The sequence below is a fragment of the Varanus komodoensis genome, unplaced genomic scaffold (assembly GCF_004798865.1).
Source record: "Varanus komodoensis strain SLA01 unplaced genomic scaffold, ASM479886v1 scaffold6_2, whole genome shotgun sequence".
NCBI classification, from domain to species: Eukaryota; Metazoa; Chordata; class Lepidosauria; order Squamata; family Varanidae; genus Varanus; species Varanus komodoensis.
In genome coordinates this window covers 17,060,209-17,088,181 of record NW_025336346.1, presented here as the reverse complement: position 1 = coordinate 17,088,181, position 27,973 = coordinate 17,060,209, and the positions used below count along the sequence as shown (strand labels likewise).

At 43.7% G+C, this 27,973-nt stretch overlaps 1 protein-coding gene across 6 annotated transcripts in view; it reads right to left on the bottom strand.

Annotated features, from left to right (window-relative positions):
* Window positions 1-5,054: 5,054 nt before the first annotated feature.
* Window positions 5,055-27,973, bottom strand: part of FLNB (filamin B) — a 92,688-nt gene continuing 69,769 nt past the window's right edge. For 3 of the 6 annotated variants that reach the window (XM_044451378.1, XM_044451381.1, XM_044451384.1), the window contains 19 exons: window positions 26,011-26,200; window positions 25,045-25,292; window positions 23,538-23,615; window positions 22,806-22,908; window positions 21,890-22,030; window positions 19,945-20,073; window positions 18,975-19,148; window positions 18,257-18,415; window positions 17,625-17,828; window positions 16,888-17,040; window positions 16,096-16,218; window positions 13,122-13,388; window positions 12,746-12,883; window positions 12,529-12,644; window positions 10,354-10,486; window positions 9,173-9,349; window positions 8,419-8,637; window positions 8,025-8,228; window positions 5,055-6,758 (listed from right to left, as the gene is read on the bottom strand). In XM_044451378.1, the coding sequence (XP_044307313.1) occupies window positions 6,571-6,758; window positions 8,025-8,228; window positions 8,419-8,637; window positions 9,173-9,349; window positions 10,354-10,486; window positions 12,529-12,644; window positions 12,746-12,883; window positions 13,122-13,388; window positions 16,096-16,218; window positions 16,888-17,040; window positions 17,625-17,828; window positions 18,257-18,415; window positions 18,975-19,148; window positions 19,945-20,073; window positions 21,890-22,030; window positions 22,806-22,908; window positions 23,538-23,615; window positions 25,045-25,292; window positions 26,011-26,200 (3,144 nt within the window). In that variant the 3' untranslated portion in view covers window positions 5,055-6,570. Of the gene's footprint in view, window positions 6,759-8,024; window positions 8,229-8,418; window positions 8,638-9,172; window positions 9,350-10,353; window positions 10,487-12,528; window positions 12,645-12,745; window positions 12,884-13,121; window positions 13,389-15,248; window positions 15,409-16,095; window positions 16,219-16,887; window positions 17,041-17,624; window positions 17,829-18,256; window positions 18,416-18,974; window positions 19,149-19,944; window positions 20,074-21,889; window positions 22,031-22,805; window positions 22,909-23,537; window positions 23,616-25,044; window positions 25,293-26,010; window positions 26,201-27,973 lie in introns of those variants that run through there. The other 3 variants (XM_044451380.1, XM_044451382.1, XM_044451383.1) reach the window with 2 other exon arrangements.

The window sequence follows — 27,973 nt, the reverse complement described above, 5'->3', positions numbered from 1 at the left end:
GGGAGACCCCGTGGTCCAGGACGCGGCGGGGGTACCTGTGCCCATACTTGGCCTTCCAGCTGACCCTGCAGGAGGCCTCCTTGTGAATGAGCTCCCTCCAGCCCTCCTGCTCCCGCGTGGTTAGCAGGCCTCTCATGTCTGCAGCCCGTGTGGCAAGCGGTGCCTGTGTTTGGGATGTGCCGGCGTCCTGCCCCTGGTGTCCAAGGAAACGTGCACAAAAGGGCCTAGGCGGCCAGGCTCCAATTACAGCCGCAGAACCAGCTTAGCAGCTTGCGTGGTCGCCCTCACCCCAGTCAGCAGGCCGCCCTTACAAAACACAGAGGATGTGGGGGGGCCTGTTTGTCTGTGGTGAGGTGCTGAAAATATTTGCCGCTGGACTGAGCTGACTGCTAGAATTGGCTGACTGGATATTGTATAAAACTACTGGCAGTCGAACCATAGAGGTCATAAATCAGTAATGACAATCCCCCTCCTCCCGCCCTGCTCGTGATGACTTATATGGACGGACACACACAGTAAGGCAAGGGATGGAAGCTTGGAGTAATTTAACCAAAACGCTCCTATGGAAGTTGGCTGGATCCCGCTTGAGGTTACTGAATTGTACACAAGCAAGCAAGAGATTTGCCAGACGTGATTCTCCTGGTTTTAAGCTGTGTTGGACTTAGCCCAAAGAAAATCAAAGTGAAACTTAGTACAAGCCACAAAATGTGAGATTAGCGACTTTGCTATGCGGTGCCAGTGGGGGGGAGGGGTCCCCATCCTTGAAACACCTCAACTGGCTTTGTGCCCTGCTCAAATCCTGGGCTTTGGGTGTAGAATGCAGCCCCTGAGTAGGCAGGTCTGTTACTTTGTGTTAAAGATAAACAAAAAAGAAAAGAAAAAACCTTTTAACAATACAGTAGCAAGGGTGCTAGCTGAATAATAGCGCAGTGATAGAATAAACCTTTTTTGGAAATGTACCCAGCACAGAGTCACAGAGTGAGTCGTTAAATACATGCAAATATACTCTGTGGGTCTTTCTTCTGTTGCAGTGCTCATTTGAACAAGTTGCCTTTTAAAGCTCAATAAAAGACAAGAGCGTGTGTAACCAGAGCGATGGGGAATGCAGCTGTATGGAGAGAAACTCCATGCCAGCCCTTTGGTTTTCTTTTTTAATGCTTTATTCGCAGAGCAAGAACTACCACACCCAAAAAGAAATGGGAGAGTTTTGATCTTTGGAATTAAGACAGAAATCGAAAGATACAAATGCCTGGCCTCCACCTCAGTTTCAAGGAGTACACAGTGGGCAAGCTAATATCAAGAGAGAAGGGATTATTCTGAACACTGCATCCGTAATGCTGGACACGTTCATAAACTCTCTTGTACCTCGGAGCAGCACAACATTAGCAATATAAGCACTTGTACATAACTGTACAACTTGTGTACAGAACTGAACATTTGACTTCTGTGAGAAAACATGAAATAGTCCTTTTATGTTACTCTGCAGTAGAAGAACATTGGCACTCAAGTCACACTGAAAGCTGAAATCCTTATTTATCTTTGTCATACAGTTGTGTCAGTTCTATGGTTAGTAATACATATGAATGCAGAAGCAAAGGAAGCTGCTTATGCTGAATGAGACTATTGATCCATCTAGACTAGTATTACTGACACTGGCTGCCAGCCTCTCTGCAGGGTTTCTGGCAGCAGTTTTCCCAGCCCTACCTGGAGATGCCAGGGGCCCTGTGTGTGCAAAGCAGGTGCTCTAGCCCCAAATCACAGTCCTCTGAACTGCATTTCACACAAAACATAGCTGACATGCAGTCGTCTTATTCTGCCAGGAGAAGGACACCGCCCCTTGCATCCAACCTCAGGTCTCATCTGCTGGGCTGGGGGACACTCCGGAATGGATAAGCACACCCTGGGGCTGCGGGCAGGACAAGAGGATGGGGGGATCCCACTGCAGAAGCAGACTTCCACTGGGTGGGTTCAGTCTTACGTTTCCCCTCTGTGGCTCTGAGGGTGAGCACAAGTGATAGAATCCTAAGGTAAAGGATGCCTGAGTCCCTGGCAAGCTGCTGCCAGTCAGTGTAGGCCATCGTAGAAACAGGCGGAGCAACGTTTTGACGCAGAGCAAGGCAGTCTTCTCTATTCTTCCTGATTCCATATTAATCATGTGCTTTCTCAACAAGAAAACAGGAATAGAAAAATTTGATTTTGTTGGATGCATGGTGCTCTGCAGAAGTCCTCATGGCAGTGGGCGACTGTCATCCTCTGGATCTTTTGTCTTCTGGTTCTCATCAGGCCAAACCAGCATAGCTAGTGGTGAGGGATCATGGAAGCTCAAGCCAAAATGGCCCACGCCTTGTGCAGGTACAAGCAGTTATAGGAAGGAACATGTATGGTGCAGATGCATAGCAATGAGTATGCGCTACCTGCTGAGTTGATGGAGCATTTTCTGGCCAGCAGGGAATATAAAAAACCTGCCCTCTTCTCCCCTGCTGTATTCTGCACCCATTGGGTCCTCAGCTATTTAGATGGTCTAACACAATGTTTCTTTCATTCTTACAGATTGGTTTGAAGGGAAAGTGTGTAGTCCATGTGCACTTGTATGCTTACACACACACATACACACTACTAAGTCACCTTAACAAATAGAGGGGCGAGTATAAATACATAAAATAATCAGCTGGGAGGTGAGAAAGGACAGTTCGATTCCAGACTCATGCAATACTCAGCAAAATTTACTCCCCAAGCGAATCTCCCCAATGAACCGCTATTCTCCACGTGCATCATGTGCATTAACAAGTGTCGCCCAACTTCTCAGTGCCGGCTCCTGCTCAGATGGCCTCCTCCGTATCTGGCTAACTGTGGTGCACTCACTGCAAGAGACTCAGCCTGAAATGGAGCAAGGCAAGGTACTGCCACACGATCTTGCTGCAGGGGCAGCTCTACTGAGTCACAGGCTTGGGTCTAAATTCAGCATTGCCGCTCTGCCAAATGGCATCTGGTCGCTTGTCCAGATAGGTTCAGGCACAGCAGTCGGAAAGAGGACAGAATGCATGACGGAGGCATTGCAGGTTCAGCCTCTGGCATCTCCAGGACCTGCAAGAGAGCTGCTCCCAGTCAGTGGGGGCAGCGGGCATGGATGTCAGTGGGCATCGGACTCACCACCCTGGCAATAAGCCACATATGTTGAATCCTCTTGTAAGTAACCCATGGTGAGCCCAGCAAGCTATTGGGCTCCCTGTGACTCACTGGCTCTCTCCTGCACTCTTGGTCCTCCCAGGGATATCCCAGGTAACACAGCAGGAGAATGAGCTGTTCCCACCTCCCCATTGAGAGCAGTTTTAGGCTTGCTATGGCTTTTTTCCAAGTTAAACTTTTTTTTCCTTTTTTGGAAAGCTTTTTTTTTTATGAAGACAGCTTTCACACGATCCCCGTTTGGACAACCGTGAACAACCCTTTCATGTTTCCCAGTGACATGCTGAAAGGGCTGCCTGCAGTTGTCCAAAATTAATGGAAAAAAAACACACAACATTTGTGCAGTTCTTTACGTTATCTGTGAACTTTCAGAGCTGCCCAACTTGCAAGGATTTGAAGTCCTGGCTGAAGTGGTGTCCAGAGGGATGCCTGCAGCCAAGCCACAGCAGGTACCAACCCTGGACTTTGCCCAGAAGTGCCAAAAGCATTCCTCTCCCCTTTGGCTTTTCTTAATGGCGATCAAAAGGCAACAAGAGAAACCAAAGGTGCAAGTTATCTTCATTTCCAAAACACTGTTTTGGAGATTTAAACCCCTTTGCAACAAGATATTCATTGCTTTTTCCAGTGCTTCAGTTCCCATCAGAAAGCACATTTCTGCTTTGTTTCTAACTTCTAGTGCTTAAGAAAGTGCTAATACGCACTCTCTCCCCACCACCCCATTTTTCTAAGGAAAAGGGAATTCTGACAGCACTTACAACTAGCTGTTTAAACTCTGGATCCCTTTAAAAAGGGGATTTTCTATTTTTGGGAAAGTGGGCACTTCGTTCTGGCACATACAAACATACCTGACTGGCAGCAGGTATACCCCTGGGTTTTGCCCCAGCACAGCTCTGAGATGTGGCTAATTTAAAGAGAGCACATTTTTGCACACCAGTTTTTGCACAAAAGAATAAAGGGGCTGTGCAACCACTCCAATGGGCTGCTGAAGGGGCTGTGAGAGTTGTCCAAACACAGATTGTGAAAGTGAGCCTAGCAGATGGTTTTTGTCATCTCCTCCCTGGAGGAAAAAGTTTCCCCATCTCCTCCCTGGGGAAAAAAGCCAGACTGAGCCTGAATTGAGTAACAATAGCAGTGGGAGAAACCAGTGCCACTGGCACTTGGTTAGTAGCCCCATGGCAAGAATGACTTTTTTTGGCTGTTCCTGCAAAGGAGCTTGCTAGCAATCTCCTAGCAAGATTTTATTTTATTAATAATCTTAATTATAATTTAAATCTTAATTAAGATTAATAATCTTAAAATAATTAAGTTTTTATTAATTCAAGATTTTATTTGTATTATGTTTTATTCTATTTTATGTAAGCCGTCCCGAGGCTATGCGATGGGATGGCATACAAATACTCCAGATAGATTTCCCGTACCCACAACGGGTTGAAAGTTCTGGATCACCCAGCTCATCATTGGTAAAACAATCCCTGCAACAGCCCATGACTGGTCGGAGTGGCTTTTGCCCATCCTGGGGAAAACAGTCTGGGTTTTCATCACACAACAACCTATTGTGGGTAGTTACCTGGAATAGATTTGTGTGTGCAAAGCCAGTTAGTGTCAACAAGACTGTGCTGGAGGGACCAATGATGCAAGTTTCAGCTGGGTCTTTCTGCAAAGCACATCTTGAGCTGATCACACAGGGAACACCTGCTTCCAGCCTAGACAGTCTGCACATGGTTACTGATACTTTGCCTCCCTCCACACCCAAGAATTCCCCCGCTGCAGTGAGGCACCACCACCAGTGAGGGACGCTCTCTTCCAGGTACAACGTAAGGAATTCCATGTACAGGCATGAGCCTGGCAAAACCAATACTGGGAAGTCCGTCTGAATTCAACATGCACATTTTATTTCATGAAGCAAACATTCATAGTTTTAATAAGTTATGAGATACAATATTACAATCTTGCATTTATTCCAGTTTATTTTGCTTTTCTATATATAGTTTACAATGCAGTGAGCATTTCACATTAAGGCACACAACACAGTAAAAAAAAACCTTGTTATCCTATCTCCTGTCCAAGAAGCTGTGCTTAGAATTAGTGCACTGATATACAACTACAAAAATAAAGCTGACCAAGTATCTTTTGCTAACAGAGGGAAGAAAACTAGGTTACTTTCATTAAGCCTCTTCCTCCTTTAGGCATATTTAAAGCTTTGAAAAAAAAATATTTTGCTAAAAGCCTTAGCAGCTTTGTAGTAACCATTAGTTGCATGTTTGGAATGTGTATGTGTGTGTTTAAAAAAGGTGTTTTGTCATTTCGAAAGTTGGAATGATGGTGTGATATTTCCTTTATAAAAACAACGAAGGAGAGATACACCTGTGTATGAATGCCTTGGACTAAACTCAGTGGGCTTGATTGATCTGCACTCTTAGTAAAAACAGTTGGAGATTCATTTAATGGTTAATTGCCTAGACTAGTAGTGCTCACATCATCGTGAGGGGTTATGATGAGCAGGTCCCAACTGGCTTTTAACTGTACTAAAAGCCCATGTATTGCAAATGAAGTATCTTTCCATGAGAGGCAATGTAAGAATTACACATTTCCATGCATGAACTACTCATGGAACAAGTTGCTGCAGGTTGTGTATGGTGCACCACAACTGACTTCAAGCACCCAGCAGGGCACATCTCGGCCAGATCATCAACCTAGTTCGGCACCCTGCCTGTCTCAGCAACCATGGATGACGCAAGCCAACATCAACCCTGCACAACACATTAGTGATGAAGGCTGCCGAGAACAATCTGATGGCCCACATCACTTCCTTCAAAGAAGAAAAAGCAGGCAATGTTCACTTGTAAACACCAAGCACCCTAAAAGGCATTATAGTGTTTAGCTGTAGCATGATTTTGAGTTTTCACTATTAGATATTAACAGTCAATCAAGTATACAAAGGCACATTAAAGTACCAGTTTTACCTCATTTCTTTACAGAAGATCTTTGAACTGGCAAAAGTCAAAGTGATATTCTACAACTAAATGAAGAGTTTCCAGTCTAAAAACACCCATTACAAGTCAGTAGTTTAAGAGTAGATTCCCAATTAGCCAAGACAAATTCCAGTTTAACATGTAAATTCCAAAATCCACAAAAAGGTTAGCACCTTTCATAATTATATGATTGTGGTATTGATTTAGAAAGTACAATCTGAAGATGACATTGGATTTACATGGTATAGCAGTGATGCTTAAGACAAAAAAGAACTCTTTAAAAAGCATTGGATTTAATCTTGGATACATTAAAAATATGAACTGCGTAGAGAAAGATACTTTCTCACAGGACTGCTCACAGTTTTGCATTGTAAGATTTCACTCTAGGAGTAGACTGTTCTGGTACAAGAAGAACTTATGGAACAGTAACATGGAATGGGCTTCCAGGAATGTGTTGTTCACCCCACTTCACGGCTAGAATATAGTCACCCTTCTCCTTAACAACGTATGTCACATTGTACTGGTGATTTCCCAAGTGCTTCACAGATACCTCTTCACAAGGTATTGTAGGTCCATGCACTCCAACTAACAACATATTTGAACCTAAGGAACAAGAGAGAAGGTTTCAGCCAGTGGTAGCCAAATGCCTACTACTCACGCCACCCCCTGCCAAGAAGAAAGCGCTCCGATCACACTTAAGAATTCCAGGTTCTTTGATCAACTCTTCACACATCCAAACAACATGCTTTTGGGGGGCAAGTTGTTTCTGTACAGAATACACAGCAAGGAAATTCATTTAATAGCCCTGCTACTCATCACATGAATTAAACTGAAGCTCAGTCCAGACAAGACGGAGGTCCTGCTGGTGGGTGGTTCAAACTCCTGGGTAGGTGACTTGATCTCGTCCTGAATGGGGTTGCACTCCCTCTGAGGGACAGAGTCTGCAGCTTGAGAGTGCTCCTCGACCCAGAGCTTTCTTTGGAGGCTCAAGTGACTGCTGTGGCAAGGAGCGCTTTCCTTCAGCTTCGGCTGATCCATCAGCTGCACCCCTACCTGGAGGATGACTGCTAGCAACAGTGATGCATGCATTGGTTACTTCCCGGCTGGATTTCTGGGGCTGCCCTTGAAGACAGTTTGGATACTTCAGATGGTGCAAAATAGAGCGGCCAGGTTGCTGACGAGAACTGGGCGTTATTCTCATATAACGAAGTCCGGGCTCAATTCAAGGTGTTGGTAATCACTTATAAAGCCCTTAACAGTTTGGGACCCGGATACCTAAAGGAACGCCTGTGGCCATATTTGCCCTCCTGCCCCTTGAGATCGGCAGCAGAGGCTCTCCTCCGGGAGCCTTCTGGGAGAGATATCAGGAGGCAAAGTACCCGGAGGAGGGTTTTCTCTGTGGTGGCGCCCCATCTGTGGAATGTGCTCCCCAGAGAGGTCCGCCTGGCGCCGTCTTTGTTTTTCAGCACCAGGCCAAGATCTTTTTATTCAAACAGTATTTTAATCATGTTTAATATTTATATATTTTATTATGCAGCCAGTGTGTTTCCAGGTTTTAATTGTAATTGTTTTATTTGTCACTTTTGTGAGCCGTCCCAAGGCTATGTAGCAAGGGGACGGCATATAAAAACTTTAAATAAACAAACAAACATGGTTAGCGCTTTTCTTCATAGCCTGTTCATACAGAACCTCCACATGGTGGTGGGTTCAACATTCCATTGTCAATGGCAACCAAGCCGTTCCCTCTGGAATGTAAGACGTGCTAAAGATTTTTCAACATTTATTACCCAGGTCCCGAAGAAAGGTGAAAAATCCAGGTTTGGTCACAAAACTAGTGAGAAACCCATACATTAAAAACACGTAAATTACCTGCTTTGCTGCAATCTACAGAGAATGAGTTTTTCTGGCCCACAAAAGCCCTAGAGAGGCCTGCACCCCTGGAGACAACTTTGCTTGCATCAGATGAAGACTTGGGAATGGCACTATAGCAGGTATCCGTTGTTGATCTGGTGACAGATTCCACCATGATAGAGGACGTTTCATTTGAGATGCCGGGGCTAACCAGCCTCTGGCCTGAAAAGAGCAAGATTGAATGTCTGGCAGTTTAGCAGAATGGCACCATCTTATGCTAAGTCAAAAATCCAATCAGTCAAAGGGGCGTTGAACAGATGTAAGTCAATTTAATGCCTCTGCCAACTTCCAGACTTCCCCATGGGACACCGTGACCGTAAGCCCACTTCCAGCCATCACTTACTAGCCTTACCTGTCACCTTTGCTTTGAAAGGGCTACCAGTTATGTGATTAGGCCCTCCGTATTTAATTCCAATTAGGTAGTTTCCTGGAGCCATCGGTGTGTACATTACATTGTAGCCCTCTGGAGCTTCCTGACAATCCATCTTCACCTTGGACGGACCCTCAATTGTAACAGAAAGGGTGCCAGGGCCAGCTTTGCTGGTGTCTATAGTAAACACCGACTGCAACCCTGGAAGATAAGGAACAGATAAAAAAAACGGGTTTCTAAATGGAAAGATGCTTGCACTATTATGCAACAGTCACAACTGCTAAGTAAACACCACACTTGCAGCATCTGGACAACTTTCTGTTCAGAGATATGTCCCGGCCGATTCCTTTGCATGTTACTGTGCCATGAACTATGGACACAAAGAATCTAAACAAACAACAGAATGTCCTTAAGCAATTGCTTGATCAACTGCTAAACTGAACCAGCATCCTAACTGCAAAAATGCAAACAGGTTTTGTATCTAGTGCTGCTGTTGCCTTGATATTGGGTTTTTCCTGTTTGTTTCAAAATTCAAACAGAAACTTAGGAAAACTAGTTCCATTGTAAGGGGAAGTAAGTCTTACAGGATGTGAACCTGGCAGAGCTTTCGGAACTCCAGTACCATAAAAGCAAGGGGCGGCATAGAAATGCTATAATAATAATAATAATAATAATAATAATAATAATAATAATAATAATAAGAAGAAGAAGAAGAAGAAGGAACAATAGATCTCACCTGTTACGCCACTCTCAAGGCCTGGTCCGTAGGCAGTGACTAGGGCTGGACTATCTGTTTGCCCAGGCTCCCCAACTCTGACTTTGAAGGGGCTGCCTACAACGTGGCTCCCATTGAACTTCACGTCAATAGAATGAATGCCGTTTTCACGTGGAATGAACCGAACAGCGTATTTTTCTGTAACAGACACAGGCAAAAGGAGGACTTAGTCTGGAACTCGACGCTGTACACAGCACCTGACCCCAAACTAGAGCCTGCCGCCTTTCTGTGGCTTACCCACCTGGACCAAAGGGCCAGCACCCAAAACAGGCCAGGCCTCTGAAGCATGATGCTCATGCAGCGGACACGCGTGAGAATGAGCCATCTCGTTAAAGTGCTTCTTATTACTTCTCTATTTGAAGTTGCTTATTGTCAAGAGATTGTAACTACTGACAGTGATACAAGGCCAACCACCTTGGGAAATTAAGTTGAAGTCCTACACTGAGCAGGAGACCGGACGCAATGGCCTCCCAGCACTACTATCCTGTTCTACGAATGAGTTATTCCTTTGAGCAAGTGGATACCTAAACATTTTATATTAGAACTACAGAGGAGCAGGAAGGAGAACAAGCATTTGCTTGTATCACCTGCTCCCAGAAACCAATAGCTGGCCTGACAGGTGATTTGGAAGCACAGTGTTATCCAGCAGATGCAGGCCCATGGCTGCAGAAGAGCTATTGCTTGGATTAGCCTGAAAGGGTGCCATGAGTTTCCCAAGAGAAAGAGGAAATGCAGCGCTGTGTGCAGCAGGATGGAAAGAGGGACCGGTGGAGACGAAGCAGGTAGCCATGTATCGCCCACTGTAGCATGACCACTACAGCTGAATGGGAGACTGAGAGTGCATGTCCAACTAGGCCATTAGGCAGACCTTCAGTCATGCTCAACCAGATCTGTGCCCTGCACATGCGAGTGCTTCCTCAGTGCACAAATTGCAGTTAGGTGGTGTGGCAAAGCATGTGCGCTGATCAACTTAAACAGGGCATGGAATTTACAAGTTCCTTACTTTTAATAATGGGCATCAATCTCAACCTCTTGCATTTGGGTTTGGAGCACGTCCCTGATCTGTTTATCTTCCAAGAGAGATTTGTCATTTTTAAGCATGTTTAAGGAATTCTAGTGTGAAGTTCGGCATATACCCTTACCTGGCTCCAGTTCAGAGACATGACATTCTTCTACTGCTCCAATTGGACTATGTACTTTAGCATCAATCTTGCCCTTCGCCCCGTTAAGCCTTATGGCGAAGGCTGCTGGCTGGTTAACTTTCAACCCAGACTCCTAAGAATGCGATATCAAGATTACCACACACATTGTCATTTGGCTTGCAAGGAATATATTGCAACGGTTCCACACTGCTGCCTCTGAAGCAGAGTGAGTTTCATACCATTTCACCCGGAAAGCAGCACGGAACCATGATGTGAACTGTACCAGGCCTGCATCCCATTTTGCAATTCAAGAAAGAAACTGTCATACAAGTTGTGCTTGTGAAAGAGTTGCTTACTCCTGCTGTTTACCTAAGTATCTCTTCTGTAAAGGACCTGATGTATATGAAGACGTACTCAATTGGTAGGGTGGGATGGGGGAGAGAAATATATCATCCCATTTCCACAGAACTTAAACCAGAGAGGAATGCCATTGTATTTCAGAGGAGCTAAATATATTCCTGAAAGATATTACAAGGCATCACTTAAGTTTGTTCTACTCAAAGACTGTTTTCTGGTCTGATCAATATTTCAAGATGATCCTCATTTTTCTGCAGTTTAGGAGGCTGGAATGGAACTGTATCTAAACACATCAAGTTGAATCAAACAGTTGGTGTTATCCAAATGGGCAGCTGTCTGCACAAAATCTACACTGACATACCGAATACTCATTTGAACTCATTAGCTGCATGGCCTGCCAATCATGCATTGCCAAGAAGAGTATGACATGTTCCCTAGTATGGCGCTTGCAGCCTTCTGTTCAAGGCATTATGCTTTGCACCATGCCGACAGATGCAGTCCTGGGATTTCTGGTAACATGGCCGTAAAGGCATTGGAACTAGAAGTAAACGTGAACGCGCACCTGTTGTGCAGGACCAGTCACCACCCATACAAAAGCCAATCTCCGTTTTGCATGAGAAGTTCCTGCTTGCAGTCACTGGGAAAGCCACAGTTACATCACCAGGTGTGTTGAGAGTACAATGCATGGCTTACCTGACCTTGCATGTACAGCTTCGCCCTCAAGAGAGAAATAAATTGAAGGAAGAGCAATGGCACAACTAGGCCACTAAAATGCATCAGAGAGCATTTATAGCATGCAAAAAAGCTTTTGCAAGAGGATTCTTCACTCATCCCAGCCTCAGTCCCCATACCCATCTTCTTTATTTCCCTCTTCAGGGTTTTAAGTCAGCTGACACAACACCTGCTGTCAGGAGTCTTTAAATGAAACACAAGAAAAACATCGATACCACAACAGCTAATTAACGTCCTTGTAACTCCTCTTTCTGGGGGACATTTCATAAAAAATTGTGCTAATGCAACAAGTACCAGTATACCAATTCAGCGGACCTCAGTAATCTGATAACTAGTTTAGGGCAAAATCCTATGCGAGCTTAGACAGAACAACGGCCTACAACTTCCAGAATGCCCAGTCAGCCATGCTGGCTGGACCATGCTAGGAGCTGAAGGGCTTTTTTCCTTTCTATATATGCACACAATAGTGCCTTGAACCAAATGCAGGAGTGAGCTGCATATGCTGCCTGCCTGAAGCTCAGCCTGAGTCTTCCAGGCTGCTCAAAATTTACGTTTTCGGTATTACTTCCCTAAGTTACATGCAAACCACAATAAGATAAAGGACTACATACAAAAAGCAAGTTTTCACATATCTGACACCTGTGCTCTGCGACACCTGAACAATTACTGCTTTGTGCTAACTCCAGACAAACTCCAAGAAATGTGGTCTCTCCAACCATGTGCTTTCTTGGAACACACCTGAAGCAGATGCTTTGCTGTTGCTCTGCAGAGTCTGGTCTATGCATGAGGCAAGGCTTGCAGTCCTACAAGCCAACTTATTACCCTCACGACTGCTGTTCCAGATTACTGTCTTACATTGATGTGCTTAAACAGACTTAGCAAGCTCATGTTAACAGCAAGGTATGTAAAGATGCTTAGCACCACTAGGCACAATGAACAGTCGTTGTTAGAAGCTCTTCCATAACTAGGAAGGCCTACTTGCTTGCTATTTTCTCAAAGAAGTGTCACTACTAGGCAAGTTACGATAGGAGCCCAAGGATGAAATCAGCTTGTGGTAAGTTATGGAGATATTTCCTTGTGTCTCACCTGAAGGCTCATAACAGTGAGCCTACGAGCATCATCTGAAGGAGCTATCACAGGAACCAGGTAAGGGCTTTCGGGAATATGTTCATCGTTGAATTTTATGGACACCTCATAGTTACCTGAAAGACACAAGAATTTCAATAAGCAAACAAATAATGTGGGGGAACTCTTGTTGAGCATCTTATTAATATTTCAGGTCATGAACAGTAGACGGTCATACCAGGCTCTTGAGCAGTATACGATACACCACAGGATCCATCTTTGTGGTCTTCAAAAGCAATTTCTGCCTTACTCGGGCCTTCCACTGCAATGGAAAGCCCTCCAGCTCCTGCTTCTCTGGTCCATATGCTGAATTCAGCTGTTGATACAAGACACCGATTAGCAGCAGGCCACTGCCTCTCTTGCCGCATAGAGATGCTACAAAGGGGCCGAGCTGCAGCAGGCTTCCCAAAATGCATGCTGCTGGAACCAGCTGTGTGACCTCCCCCCAGAGAGGAACCATCCTTTCTAAGGTTACAGCCATGATCCTTCACTGCAAGGCATTCATACCATGTCACATGCTTTGGTGCTGCGGAGAAATCCATGAAGCTGGTTACCTGGGATTCCTGCCTCTGCTCTTTCAAGGCCTGGTCCGCCCGCTCTGACCTTGTTGGCTCCTCCTTCACCAAGCGGCCCAACAGTAAACTGGAACGGACTGCCTGGCACATGCTGCCCTCTGTATTTCACATCAACAGTATGGACCCCCATTTCCTGGGGCACAAAGCGGACGCAATACGTGCTTTTGTCATGCTCCATTATTTCAGCATCTGTAATTCTGCCTGAGGGGCTAGTTACCCGGGCTGACATGTCACCGATATCAATTTCTAAAAAGAAGAGAGACCAGCGTTAGTGGACAGCAGGTTTAGTTTTGGACCATCTTACATTGCTAAGTGACTATGCAACTGCGGTTATGATCTATTCCAAATAAGTTCTAATGCTACATAGCCCAGAAGTTTTGGGGAGGAGGAGAAATGTTACATTAAAAGTGGCCCTCAAAGAGTGTACACTAGCTCAGGAAACAAACTTAAAACAATGCCATGTGCAAAGATCACGCATGTGGCCAAGGTGCCAGAGGTGCATTTGGTAGGAAGCTAATGCAACCCAGCTACTTAGTGGTGCTATTCATGGCCAGTGTGGTGTAGTAATTTGAGTGTTAGACTGGGACTTGAATGAACTGAATTTTAGTCCTCACTCAGCGATGACATTCACTGGATAATCTAAGCCAATCGCTGGCACTAAACCTAAACTCAGAAGGTTGTTAACAGCATAAAGTGGAGACAATAACCATGAGAATCATCTTGGGTTCCTGGCAAGAAAAAAGGTGGCAGGATATTCTATTTTATTATTACATTTATAAACACTTCCCAGAAGTCCAACCAGCAACACACAGTGAGTACACATTCGTCTATTTGATTTTTACAAATTGATTTTGTTAAATCCATTTTTCCTACGTTTATGTTGAACCTATCATATATTCAAGCAAAGTTTAAGTTGCTTTTTGAATTGACAGAAATATTTCATTCTGTCACCTGCTCATTGATGGGAGTGTTTTTGTTGCTGGTTTGTTTAACTTAGTTTTTGCATCTTCTGTTTTTAGGAGATGCAAGAAAATTTTATTCCATTTGCATGAATGCACTTTAACACTAGTATGTATTTGCAGAAATAATCCCTAAAAGTTTAAAAAAATGACCTGCAAGATTTAAGAATCTACACAATTCAGAAAAGGCCAGTCCACTTTGGAGTCTGCAGGCCATTTCACAGAGAACTAGACTTATCTGAATTTGTTATGATTTTTCCAGCATCCTTAGCTAACACTCACCTCTTCATAGAAAGGATTAAGTATATACTGCAGATGGGCATCCATTCACCTGAAAAACCACTAGGGATTTCTGGGTACTCTTTACAAGACATCACCAATAACATTCATAAATCTGATCTTTTTCTCCCCATTTTGCAAATCAAATCTCCTATGGAAATCTATGGAAATTCAAAGGGCTGGAGCTGGTACGTTCACATCATTAGATTGCTCTTTGACCCCAACCAGCCATCTCTGGTCTTGCATACCTTTACTCCCTACTGAGTATACCATGCAATATTGCAATAAAGCAGTAGGCATTTCTTTACCCCCTTTTGTCGTAAACTAAGGAATGAAGAATAAGTGGGAAGAAGCCCCATTTAGTCTGACTGGAACTCAACTGAGTGTCAGTCAGATTAAAAATAGGTAAAAATGGGTATTTGAGACAGGACTTTACATTTGATCTCATGCCCTCTTTTGAATTCTCACCATCCCTAATTTATACAAGCTGCCATTGCTGTACCGTCTTCCTAGTTACGAAGACAGACATATACTATCTTATTATTTTTATGACTTGAATGCAGAGAAAACTGTACTTAAAACTCTATTAACTGAATGTAAGGATTATTCTTCAAGCATTGTCAAAAAACTAACCTTTTCCTCAGTTAATTAAGCATGACAGACTAGATGCACCATTAAGATTTGTTACAAATCTTTGTAACAAATGCCAAATGGCTTATTTGCCATTTGTTGTGCCTTAAAGGCAGACTTTACTGAAGTGGGATACAGACAGTGAACAGCCTTAATGCTAAACATACCCACTACCCTTATAGAAGGATGCAAGCAATACTTCAGCAAATCCCCCAAAAAGACTGATTGGAAACTTTGCCTTCTGATGTTAGCTGGGGTATCTGTGAAAATAGGACACTGTGGTTCTTTCAAATGAGTCTGGCAGTTTTCCTCCTGCTCAGCGTTCTGCAAAGTGGGACTGAACTGATGTGAAAGATAGGACAGCCTCTCCAGACATATAGCCATTTGGAACCATGTAACTATGAGAAGGCAGCAGAGGAAAAGAAAGGAACAAAAGACAGAAGAAGCAAAGTTGATTAGAGTAGCAGAAAAAGGGAGGAAATCAGGTGGCGGTGTGTATTAAATGGAACAATTAGCATGTTGAACTGTAACACATGATATCCAAGTGCATTCTAGGAGGAGGAGAATGTTTATGCTAACCAAAAGCAAATGTTTTGTTTGATGCATATTCCCCAGTTAAACTGCCACATGAAAAACAGATGCTAAGACAAATCTTACAGTAGCAACTGTACTCTCATTTACCTCCCAAAGCATGCAAAAGGCCACCCAGGCACTGGCTAGATTAGGATCTTCCGTAGTGATTCTAACAGACACTGAACAGGAGAATCTGGAGTCAGGGCAAGGTTTGGGCTCGATTTAACGCCAGGTCTATCTCATGAGGAGTGGAAAGATTAGCAAGTGGTTGTCAGCATTCCGCCCCAGAAGCATCAGTAATGAAAATGCCCTTTCTGGTCCCCGAAAGTCATTTGGGTATTCCATTCCTAAAGCTAATTTGTACAGAATGCCCTGAAGATTCAAGCATTCATTTGCTCATATTTCAGGTGAAGTAAACACAGCACAGCAAAATTAGTAAATGGAGCCCTGTGAGTTTCACGTAGCTCTGGATTCTCTGCCGTTACCCAGAATAGTAAGAGTATGGAACTTACCTGGGATTTTTAAGTTAAGATCACACAAGCTTCCAACAGTGGCCACAGAAGGTGCCCGTCTGGCACGTGTGATACTTTCCTTCACCCGTCCTTCACCACTTATTTTCACAGTAAATGGGCTGCCTTTGGTGCAAACGAGATCATACTGAGTCACTTCTAGCAAAGTGCAGTTAACAAGACTCCTAAGCAGCTAAACAAAAAGGTGCACTGGCAAGCAGAAGCATTTTTCGTAGCTTAGAATTCTATCCTATCGAGCTAAGTTGGATAACAGCATTTAAAAAAATGTAATTAAGGCTGGGTGACCCTCAAGGAAAGCAGTGTCCTATACCAAACCATTGCCTTGCGGGCTTGTGTTTCCTCCTCTACCAGAGGCGGCATGCCTGCATACACCAGCTGCTGAGGAGCATGGACAGGAGGAGGTCTTGCACCCATCCTGCTTGAGGCATCCTGGGAGCAGCTGGTTTGCCACCATGTGTACAGAGTGCTGGACCAGATAGATGGCCCTTTGGTGTGATCAGCATGACTTTCCTCATGTTCTTATGTTCAGTAATCTTTTTGCTAGCTCAAACTGTAGGACCTAGTGATATGCTGCAGCAAGAAAAATTCCCGCAAAAGAAGCATGCTCAAGTGACTAAAGGGCTTACAAAATGCATGCAACTCACCAGGCATGATTTTACCATCAAGCCATCCCTTCAAGCACTTCCAGTGTATCAATAACCTGACATAAGGCCAACAGAATCTGTACACGGTTCGGTGCTGGCAACGGCGGGCCAGCTTTCTTTTTCCTCTTACCTGGGATATGTTCATCAGCAAACTTGGTTGACACAATGTAAACACCAGGCACAGTTGGAAAGTAAGACACTCTGCAAGTTCCATCCTCTAGATCCTCGGTCTGGATATCCACTTTGCTAGGTCCTTCGACTGCTAGTGATATCCCACCGTATCCTAGGAAAGAGATGCTGGAATGAATGCTTACAGATGTGAATAGCTGCAAGTGCCCTGTCTCAAGTGAACTCTTTAGAGAGCCAGATGTTCCAGATATCAACCATTTTATGTGAGCTCTGAGCTTTAGCCTATGTACATAAGCAGACTTCATCAAGGCAGGTATCCACGGTCCCATGCCTTCTATGCTCTCACGTCCTACTGTTGACAAATCTAAAGCAGGATACAAAGAGGTGGATCCAGGCTAGGTAGACCCACTCACCCATAAAGTAGTGCACTAAAACCAACAGGACTGAAGTTATTCAAGTCCCATTGAGTTCAATGCATCTACTCTAAGTATGGCTAAGTCTGGATCCCACCTATAGTATGTCTAGTTCTGTTCAGAGGATGGGAAGTATACAACACATGCAAAACACTGCAGTAACTGTAGCTAGTGGAGAGTTGGAAAATATTTTTTAGAACCACAATGGCAGACTGCCAAAAAGCACTCTCCCTCTCTTATTCTCTCACAGCCACACATGGCGAGAAAGCCTGTAACTTCCTAGATTAAGCACACATTATGTCCTTGCCAGAGGTCTACTACTGACCTGCATCTCTTGTATCCACAATGAAGTCACACATTTCAAATGTACGTCCTTCCACCAAGCCACGTCCAGAAACCCTTGCTCTACGTGCATCGCCAATCTCCGACTGAACCACCATAATGGACACGGGACTGTTGGGCACATGACTTCCATTCTTCATAATACTGACCAGGTGTTCTCCCACCTCCCTTGGAATGAATGAGATACCTGCCAGACAGAAATTGGTGACAAGGCAGATTTATAACTTAGTACTGTATTTTCTTGGTTATGCATTCTTTCTGCTATCTACTACAAGAATTACAGGCAGCATCAGTTTAGCCACAAATTTAATAAGTTTATTGGCGTCCAGCTGGGCACCTGACCCACAAAGTTCCCATCCTTTGCGCAATAGCTGCGAGTTCATTGGCAGAGCATATACTTGCCATGCAGAAGATCTCCAGGAAAACCTTCTGCCTGAAGCCTTGGACAGCCACTGCCAGTCAGTGTTGACAATACTGGAGTGGATGGACCAGCAGTCTGACACACTATAAGGTATCTTCCTATATCCCAGAGACCACTCTGCCAACTTTTATAATCCACCACAAGGCAAAAAAATGCCAATTTAGGAAGTTACCTAGGAGGCCTGAAGGACTTACCAATGTGGTTATTGGGTAGCCGTTTCAGGAGACAAGGTTCATCTCTTCCAGATGGGGCTTTAATACTGGCTGTCAAGAGGCTAAGATCAGTCTCACTGATGTCCAACAAGAAATCAGCAGCAGAGCCAAGCTTAACTTGGGAACGTCTCCTACTGTCATCTTTAGGAAAGAACATTTTGTTAGAATTAGATATTCACTTTTCAACAACTAGTTGCTTCCAGTACATGTTAAAATTTTGGGTAAACCATCCAAATGCCTCTCAAGTTCAAAGGTACAGACTTGAAAGCATGGATAACAATCAGATGACACACTGCTTGTTGACTAATGAGATTAACCTGCTCCAACAGTTTCCAGATGCAAATTTCTGCTCAAACAAGCTACTACTATAAATGGCCAATTTACAGGACAATACTTGGGCAGCTCAGAAGTTTTTATAGGAAGGATAATTTTAATATCAATAAAATGCAAAAATTAAATTCATTGGCCAGAACCTAGCTAAAAGTTTGACACTGACATCGTATAGAAGCAGCTTAGTATTTCAGAAAATCAAGTTGTCTGCTTTCACTCTGAGTTTACAGAAACACAGTCAGCCTGGCCAAAGCATCCCATTGCTTATAGGCAAGCCTTTTCAAAGTAAGTAGTTGTGTTGGCTTGCAAAACATGCACTTTTCCACCCAACCCTTATTCCTAACTGTTGTATTTTGAGTGCTCCTCATACCTGTGATTTTGGCAATGAACGGGCTTCCTGGGATATGCTTATCATTGTACTTGACCAAGATGTTGTAGTTTCCTGAAAGCGTGGGCAGGTAAGTGACTGTGCAAGTGCCGTCCTTGTTATCAATGCAGCTGATCTCGGCTTTGGAGGGGCCTTCAATTGCCAAGTCCAAACCACCTGTCACACCAGGGGAAAATGAGTATTATCTTTCAGCACACATTTCCCAAGAGAGTGTCTGAAATCGAAACCAGCTCATTTAGACCGGGAGCCCCTAGTAGTTCTGGGTGAATGAGAGCTGTTTGGTGAAGACTTTGATAAAGCATAATAATTAACATTTTATAAACATCTAAAGTCTTCTCATGCAAGTTACCCCTCCAAACCATGTTTAGAGTGAGACAAGCAACTTTTATTTAAGGGCATTGTTAGGGAAAGGACGTTTCCTAAGGAATTTGCCAGTGCCAAGACATCTCTGGGGTTTTTGTATGGAGTAAGAGGACAGACTTGATGGACTACAAGAATCCCACTTCAACTCTAAAACAATGGCCATTATTTTACCTAGAATATATCAAACTTCTAGATTGTTGCTTTTGGATGAGGGATGCTCAGGTATAAAATCAAGCTCAGCTGTAAAGCTTATTTTGTGAACATGGGCAGCTCTTGGCCTGGCCTATAAAAAGGGTCATTGCAAGTTTAAACAAGTCAGTAGTAATGCACCATGTAATCTGCAAAGTGCTGGAAAAACAGCCCAATCTGTTAGTGCCATTAACTTGAACACCTGTCAATAAGTCCCCTGAAGTTACTGGATAAATGCAGTAATTGATGAGTTAGCTCTATTCACCTACTTCAAGACTGTTAATAACGTTTGGCTTGCCATTCTAGTTCCAAGCATGTTTATTTGGAAGTTAATGCTCTAGGTTCAAATGAGATGAGCTCTGACAAAAATGCATTTGCGACTAGGAAGCTGGGCACTTACCCTCACCAGCATCTTCAGTGACTATGGTAAAGGTTGCTGGCTTGTTTGCTACACCATAAACAAGACCAGGTCCATAAGCTGTCACATTTCCACTGTTTGGATAGTTCACATAGAACTGTAGGGGACTTTCTGTGAGGAATGAGAGACTATGCATCAGTACAGACATTTGAGGGGGAGTATTTTTTTTAATAACTCCGGCCATTTTTCTCTTCCAAGAAGAGAAATATAAATGTTTATTCATTAGTTGAAAGGCTCTGAAGTTTTCAGTCAAGTTCTTCTGCATATTCCTTCCAACATTACCTAAGGGCTGTGCTAGTTCAGGCCAAAGACTCAGTCCAGGAAACCCACACACAGGATACAAGAGAAATAGCCCTCTCCTACCGTTATTTCCCCACAACTGGCATTCAGAGGTGTACTGCCTCTAATCCCAGAACTTCTTAGAAGTTACTATATATAAACAAGGAAACATGGTCTAGAACAAGCCCTTTGATCTGCTTCTAAGTACTGAGCTCAGTTCCAGTTATATCATCCTCATCCAATTTTGATGTTTTACTAGTACTCTTGATTAATGTACCTTATGTGTCTTGGAACGCTGCTTATTAAGCCTACCACTGCAAGTAATAAGCCTATACAACAAGTCTCCTGTCCATGACTTTGTTACACAATCTAGTTCTTCTATAGCTTTTGCTCATCTTCATTCCTCAGTACAGCATACCATGTGCAGCATACCATGCAGTTGTGTGTCTCCAACCCGCCAGTCCAAATGCTTCCTTCCAACAAGCAAACTTCAGGCTGTACATCATGCCAACATTAAAGACCTCTGTTGATTATACAGTATGTGGCTTTTGCCAAGGAAACTTGAGTTGGCCCAATCATCTCTAAGCTAACTATGACTGAGAGCATGAAAAAGCCAAAACCATTTAAAAAAATCACACTGGGTATCTACAGAGTGTTCTTGTGGCTGGAACTTAAGTAGTACTTCTATTTCTAGCTCTGCCGCAGGCTTCAGAGCTCACACTGTTGAATGTATTCCTGTCTATCACTTACAGCCACAAACCAGCTACTTGCTATCTAGCTGCCTCCTGATGTAAGGAACTCTATTCTCATCTTACCATTGTCAATCCCTGGAGCTGGACATGCAGAATACTTGTCAGCAGTGGATTAGCACCTGTTCATATGGTTAGTAGATACCAGGGTGGGAAGTGTGAAGCATGGATGCCCCGGGACTAGAAGGGCACTCACCTCTCATCCCATAATGGGCAGCAATATGTAGCATGTTCATACTTGTGTTTACATTTAATTTCATTTCTATACCACCCAACAGCCCTCTGGGTGCAACACACATACAAAAACAATAAAACAGCATAAAATGTCAATACAAAATTTGATGCTGTATTCAACATATTTCAGCAATTAAAACAAGTTCAGGCATTTCTCCCCTAAAGCAGCACCTGCCAAGCTGCAGCTCCAGGCTTCCTTATGAGGTCTCTGGGGTGGGGAGCAGATAGAACAGCTGGGGAACACCATGGGTTTTCCCCAAAGCAGTGCCACTTGAGGTGTGGGAAGCTACACCCCATTGTGGTTCCTGCAGCTTAATAAAATCCAGGAAGGACTCCTGGCTATATCTATGCCAGTAATCTATAACTCTGTATGAAAAATATAAATGACTACGGGTTTCTCTCTTCTTCCAGACTGCAAGCATATATAGTTTTAAGTGCCAAATGAAAAACCCTAAAGTAATCTAACAGGGTTAACAAAGGGAAAAGTCAGAAGGGTTTTTATTCAAACTTTCATTTGCATCTCATACAGACAACCCAGCCAGCAATATGATGCAAACAGCTAAAATCCTAAGATCCACTAAGATCCTTCCCACAGATTACAAAATGAAGGGCTTGTATTTTGCATGTGCTGCCCCCAGTTGAGTCATTTGTGCAATGACGCTCACCTGGAATGTGGTTGCCCATGTACTTGATGTGCATTTCATGCAACCCAACCTCAACCGGTGCATATCTAACCGTGACTGTGCCATCCTTGTTATCCACAATATCTGCTGCTGCCGTCTTCCCCGAGGGCATGTGAACTTCCCCTGAAACCAGAAGGATTCAACTGAACAATACTTTTCTCATGAGCTAAGCCATCTGAGTATGTTCATCTTCAGTCCTGGCACGGCACTGGGATCCGTCACCCAATCATCCCGTACTGATGGCAGGCACAACAACAGTCCTGCATTGCTAGCTAGGGACTTCCAAAATCCTCTTCCCTTATTAAGCCTCGAGGAGTCATTTGTTATTTTGATGCAGTGAGTGGAATACAGCTTATGAGGTTTTTAAGCTTAGTACACGTCCTTCCGGATTAAGATAGGCAGATATATAGTGCATTTGGCCCAAGCAGCATCCATTATGCTCACTATTCAGTGATGGAAATCATACCTGGGGCTTGCCATAACCTACCCAAGTGGACAGATTTAGAGTTCAGACCAGGAAGGTTGCTCTAGGTCAACTGACCCCAACCTGATGCCTTCCTGGCTGAAGGGTGCCAGGAGCTTTAGTTCCACACACCTGGAGGGCACCAGGTTGAGGGAACGTTGGTCTAAAAATGCCCCTAAGCATACTCAGTAGGATCCAATGGCAGCTTCCCTAGGAAGGTTTCATTCTCCCTCTCCTCCAAGCCAAACAGAAGTGCAGAACAAAAAATGGTATCATAAAATTAGTTCCACACTTCAGTTATACTGAAAGGAGAATAAGCTGATCTGTCAAAATACTGGAAAAACTCTCAGCACACACAGAGCAAGGACTTTTACTTGATTTTAATAAGGTGTGTAATTTAAGAAAGTAGTCCATTATATACTGAAAGTTACTGACCAGTTATTTCTCCTTTTCTTACTGCAAAAGGAATGACCATATCAAAAGGCTTAAAGCCTACTCCATTCATGTCACCATCAGGTACATAAGCTTCTTCTGTTACCTAAAGCAGCAGAAAAGAGTTAAATGGTGTTATTTTCTGTATCCAATAGAAAACAATCTCCTTGACTGTTTTGGTCAGTTGAGACAATTGCATCCAGAATTAAGACACTATACAACTGCAGAGGCTCACCACTTTCATGCTTTAACACAAAACAGATTCAAAACAGAACATTTTAGACATACAAATGGAACTGTGAAAATGCAAGGCATGGGGCACGTACAAGGCGCAGGATAGTTCCGCCTGAAAGAACTGAAGTTGACAATGGTCTGGAAGAAAGGTATTTTTAAAGCAGGAGCGACACCAGAACATAAAGCCAGAGGAATGTGGTCAGCAAATGTAAACTTGCAACAGGACTCCAGAAAATGCCATTTGCCATCTTATGGCAAGAAGGAAATGATACGGAGTTTCCTAAAGAAACAGTACCATAGCTGAAATTATTGTGGTGTTAAAAGGTTGTTCAAAAAGTGATTAGCACAGCAATGAAGGAAGTTTTTGAATCAAATCCAAGTTCTCCCAAAGTGCATTTTGGCCACCATTAAAGATATGACATGGAAGCAAGCTTTAGCAAACCCAAGATGCAGGCTCTCATTTATTGAGCTGAACATGGAAGAATGTAAAAAACTGTGTACCCAGGGCTGGAATCCAGGGGGACAGGCGGCATTTAGAGGCTCCTGAGACAATACTGCAACGTCATCTGCATCTGTAGCCTAGTTAGTAGCAAAAGGCAAGGTATAGGTTTTTGTCTTCTGTTTTTTTTTCAAAGCCTGTTCCTTCTTAGAGCTTATAACACATCACAAGTCAATATGTAAACATACACATCAGACTCTGCGGCACAACCTGTGCGGGGCAGGGGTACCATCTGGGCCATAAGAAGCAGGCAAGAGTGGTACAGCACCTCCAAGCAAGCCATATGAAGCAAGGATGTGCTCCAGAGCCTTTGCCATCATCTCCAGTACCGGCCCCCGCAGCAGCACCCCCCCGACACCGTGAACAGGGAGGGTGCAAGCAGTGGCCAACACCAAGGGGAGCAGCAGGTACGCTCCTGGGCACAATACTGGCCAAAGGCCATTTCTGGCAGACCACACTCCCAAGCAGGAACCAAACTCTCCCAAGCAGCTCTCCCTCTGGATTTCTCAGCTGATTCTCCAGGCCCAACGTTTTTCCCTGCTTCCAGCATTCCTCCACTCAAGTGAAGGCAGGTAATTTGGAAGAAAAATCCTTTAGATAACATCCATGATCCTAAAACTTTAGCAAAGTCATTTGACAATAGTATTAAATGTAGGGTGCTGCCGTACCAACCTAACTGAAGGAGCCTCAGCTCTATAGAAGGTCATTTTACTTAACATTTATATACTACTTTATCAGCTAGCCATAAAGACAGTATATTGCAATTTAAAAGACAGTATACTACAATTTAAAACAATAAAACCTTAACACAACAAAAACAAAGACATGTAAAAAGCAGTAAAACACACAGTAAAACTTCTTATTTTAAAAGGCTAAATTAGAAAGATGCATCTGAACCCTTTCCAAAGACCAAGAGAGTGCGGGGCCAATCACAGCCACCAGTGGAGGACATTCCCTAGTTTGGGAGCTTCTCATGTGCGCCTGATAACTAGCATATGCAAGAAATGGTATTTCCTTAAAGGGTCTTTTCCACTGATTTTCGTAGCCAGGAAGGTTCAGAGTGGGACAGGCAGCCCTTTACAGTATGCAGAGATGGCCCCCAGTGTCCCATGAATTCAGCAGAACCCAACTGGCTGCAAAGTGTTGTGTTGACTTCCTGTTTGTTTGCTATTGACTACACAACACATGATGGGCTAGAAATCGGCGGAGGAAAGGAAGAGCCCTAAACAAGGATAAGAGTGGCCAGGTAACAGATGAAGGGATCGATGGCTTGGATGGGGGCACAAGGTTAAGGGCTCAACAGAAAGTTTTGGAATGTGTGATTTCCCAACACATGGACTACACATACAGCACTATTTTTGTCACAAGAATAAATCTGGGCAAATGTTTTGGCACATCTCTAATACTAATTTAGACATTCAGTTATTCTGAGCATGTATTAATCCACATATTACTTGTTAAAACAAAGAGATGCAAAAACTTTCAGTATTAAGCAGTCAGTCCTCTTACCATGACTGTGAAGGGGCTATTTGGAATATCCACTCCACCAAAACGGACATAAATTACATAAGTTCCTGGTTTAGCAGCTGTGTAATAAATGTCATACGTTCCATCTTCATTTTCAATAACTTCTGCTTCAGCTTCTGTACCATCTGGTGTTAGGACGGTACATGTCACTTTGCCCTTGCCAGCAGATTTAGCATCTACAACAAAGCCAACTTCCTCTCCAGTCTTTACTGTGGCTGCAATGCCAGGACCTAGAAGATAATCAGCATGACTGTTAGAGCAGTTTTTCATACCCTCTGCCAAGGAAGTAGCTTGCACTTTCTTCTTGGACATCAACTGTGACTACAAACCAGCAAGCTATGCCAAAACCCCTCCCGGGAAGCAAGGACATTGCCACAAAGTCTTTGTCAAAAGTCAGGCCTACACCAAAACCTCACCCAAGCTGCTACTCAAGCATCTGCTTGCACATGTGAAAGTGGAGGGGCTGGTGAGAAATTCAGCTGCAATTAAGGTCTCTTTCTCATCTAAACAGCACTCCAATTTTGTTAAGAACCCTACAGAGGAGATCTCTGGAGTACGCAAATTAGGAACACAAGACAGACCTCTGTCCACAGGTTTCATTCTGCTCTTGAGAAAGCAGTAGCTTTTTGCCTGAAGTATGCTTGTGTCAAGCTGCAATGTTTGAGGAAGTTGGCAGATTTGACTGAAGTAACTCAGTTAATTCCCTGCAACTATTCCATGACTCTGCCCAGTACATTCTCATAGCAATTTGTCTTGATGGCTGTGCACTGAACTGTTAACCCTAAAAAGTTACTGTTCAAGTACCTGTGCTGATCACAGAAGGCAGATACAGTACTGCATTTATTTCAGACCCATTCAATCCACCCATGTAGAGTTAGTACACAGGGCATACAGAATACAAAAACTTTGCTCGAGTACTTATACGGCAGCCAAAAGGAAGCAGTTTACCTGTTGCTAGACATTTGCTAGCATCGCCTGCTGGTGATACACGGACGCGATATGGAGATAGGGGTATATCATCCCCACCGTATTTAATGCCAACAGAATAGCGACCAGTCTTGTCAGGGAGATAAGTTACTGCGTAAGTGCCATCATTGTTGTCATGGATATCTGTTCTTTTTGGTTTGCCTTCTTGGTCCTGAATGTTAGAAGTGAAGCCATAATTAAAACAATCATCTCATCAAAAGCAAGAGGCAAGGTGTAGTAGGTAAATACAGATTGTTCAATTTGTTCCATCTATTTTCCATGGATCATCATGTATCTTTTATTCCGTCATTTATTTATTTATTTTATTTATTTATTTTTCAATTTATATCCTGCCTTTTTCCTCATAGGTCTCAAGGCAGCTTACATCATTCTCCTCCTCCATCTTATCCCCACAACAACAACCCTGTGAGGTAGGTTGGGCTGAGAGTCTGTGACTGGCCCAAAGTCACCCAGTTGGCTCCATGGCTGAGTGGGGACTTGAACCCGGATCATCTGAGTCCCAGTCCCAGGCTCTTAACCACTGCACCACACTGGCTCTCACTGTCATCTGCTCATTGAGGGAATCAGGGTTTTTGCAAGAGAACTTGTTTGCAAGGGCACACTTGTGAAACATTCTCTGGATTCTGCAAGAAACATTAAGGGCTTTGAAAACCCATAGAATGCAAGAGGCTCATGCACTTAACATGCGCCCACCATGTTATAGCCTAAGCACCAATGGGAACTAGTCATTCATACAAATACACTGTTTCTCTGAATGGGCAAAGCCCCTTTAAGTATAAGTGTAGCCCTCTATTTAAAAATGTCCCAGAATGCAATCCAATGCTCAATGTGCATAAACCTCTGAACTTGCTTTATGTGCACCCACTGCATGGTGCACGGCATGGCACAGGAAATTTCTGCCACCTTGCATTCATGCCCTGTACTTCACCTAGGCAGCCATTTCTTGCAAATCCCCCTGAAGCAGGAGGGAAGGAAGCTGGAGGGTCATTTGGATACAGCGTAAGCTCCCCCATCCCAACCCCCCTAATTTCCAACCTCAGATTACTATCTGGGTGTAGTTATTTCCCACACCAGCTGCACAGAGGGCTGGGGGCTCTATGCACAGCTCTAAATAACCCAGTGCCTCCCAGACAATGTCAGGAGTCCATAGGATAGCACCCACAGGCATATATTAGAATCACCGGACAACTTTTACATGTGGCTTTGCTGCAATTTTTAACCAGAAACAGCTGTCACAACTTTGGGTACATTAGGCAAGTTTTCTCAAGGTCACCCTGCAACTATGAGCTTACATTACCATTTTCACTGACTGCTCATTAGAGAAAGGATTTACCATATATTATTCTGACAACTATGTATTCAGCTGTTGAGGGAAACAGTTCTGATTCACTGCGGGGGTTAACTAGTATCACTCTATCACGACGCCTGCATTTGAAAATGCTTCTAACAAAGCTGCTTTGAAATAGAGCCCAGACCAGCTAAGATTAGCTCCAAAGCATGCACTGGCCTTCTACACAACCTTGTCTTTGCTCATTCATGGTGAAAAGTGCACACTGGCCTAATTCAGGGCATTTGAAAAGACCAGACATAATTCACATTAAAATGCACTTTATCGGGTCCTATGTCCAGAGCATCCTCTAGCAGGATCAACAAGTTTTGCCTGGACAATTCAGAACCAGAACACAGAGACTGTGCTAAGGGCTGGCCCTGTATGAGTGACATTTTTAAGGGAAGCTTAATGGTACAATTCAATTGTTCTCTGTACAATGTAATAGAAGAGTGTTATTTTGCAGCTACATTTTGGACCCTACTGATGTTCTACTAGGCTTCTGCTGATTTGAGCTCAACTGACATTTGCTCTGCTTCTGATCCAACTATCAGAAGCAGACCAGATTCCAGAAATTTCCATTTGAGGTAGGTTGCC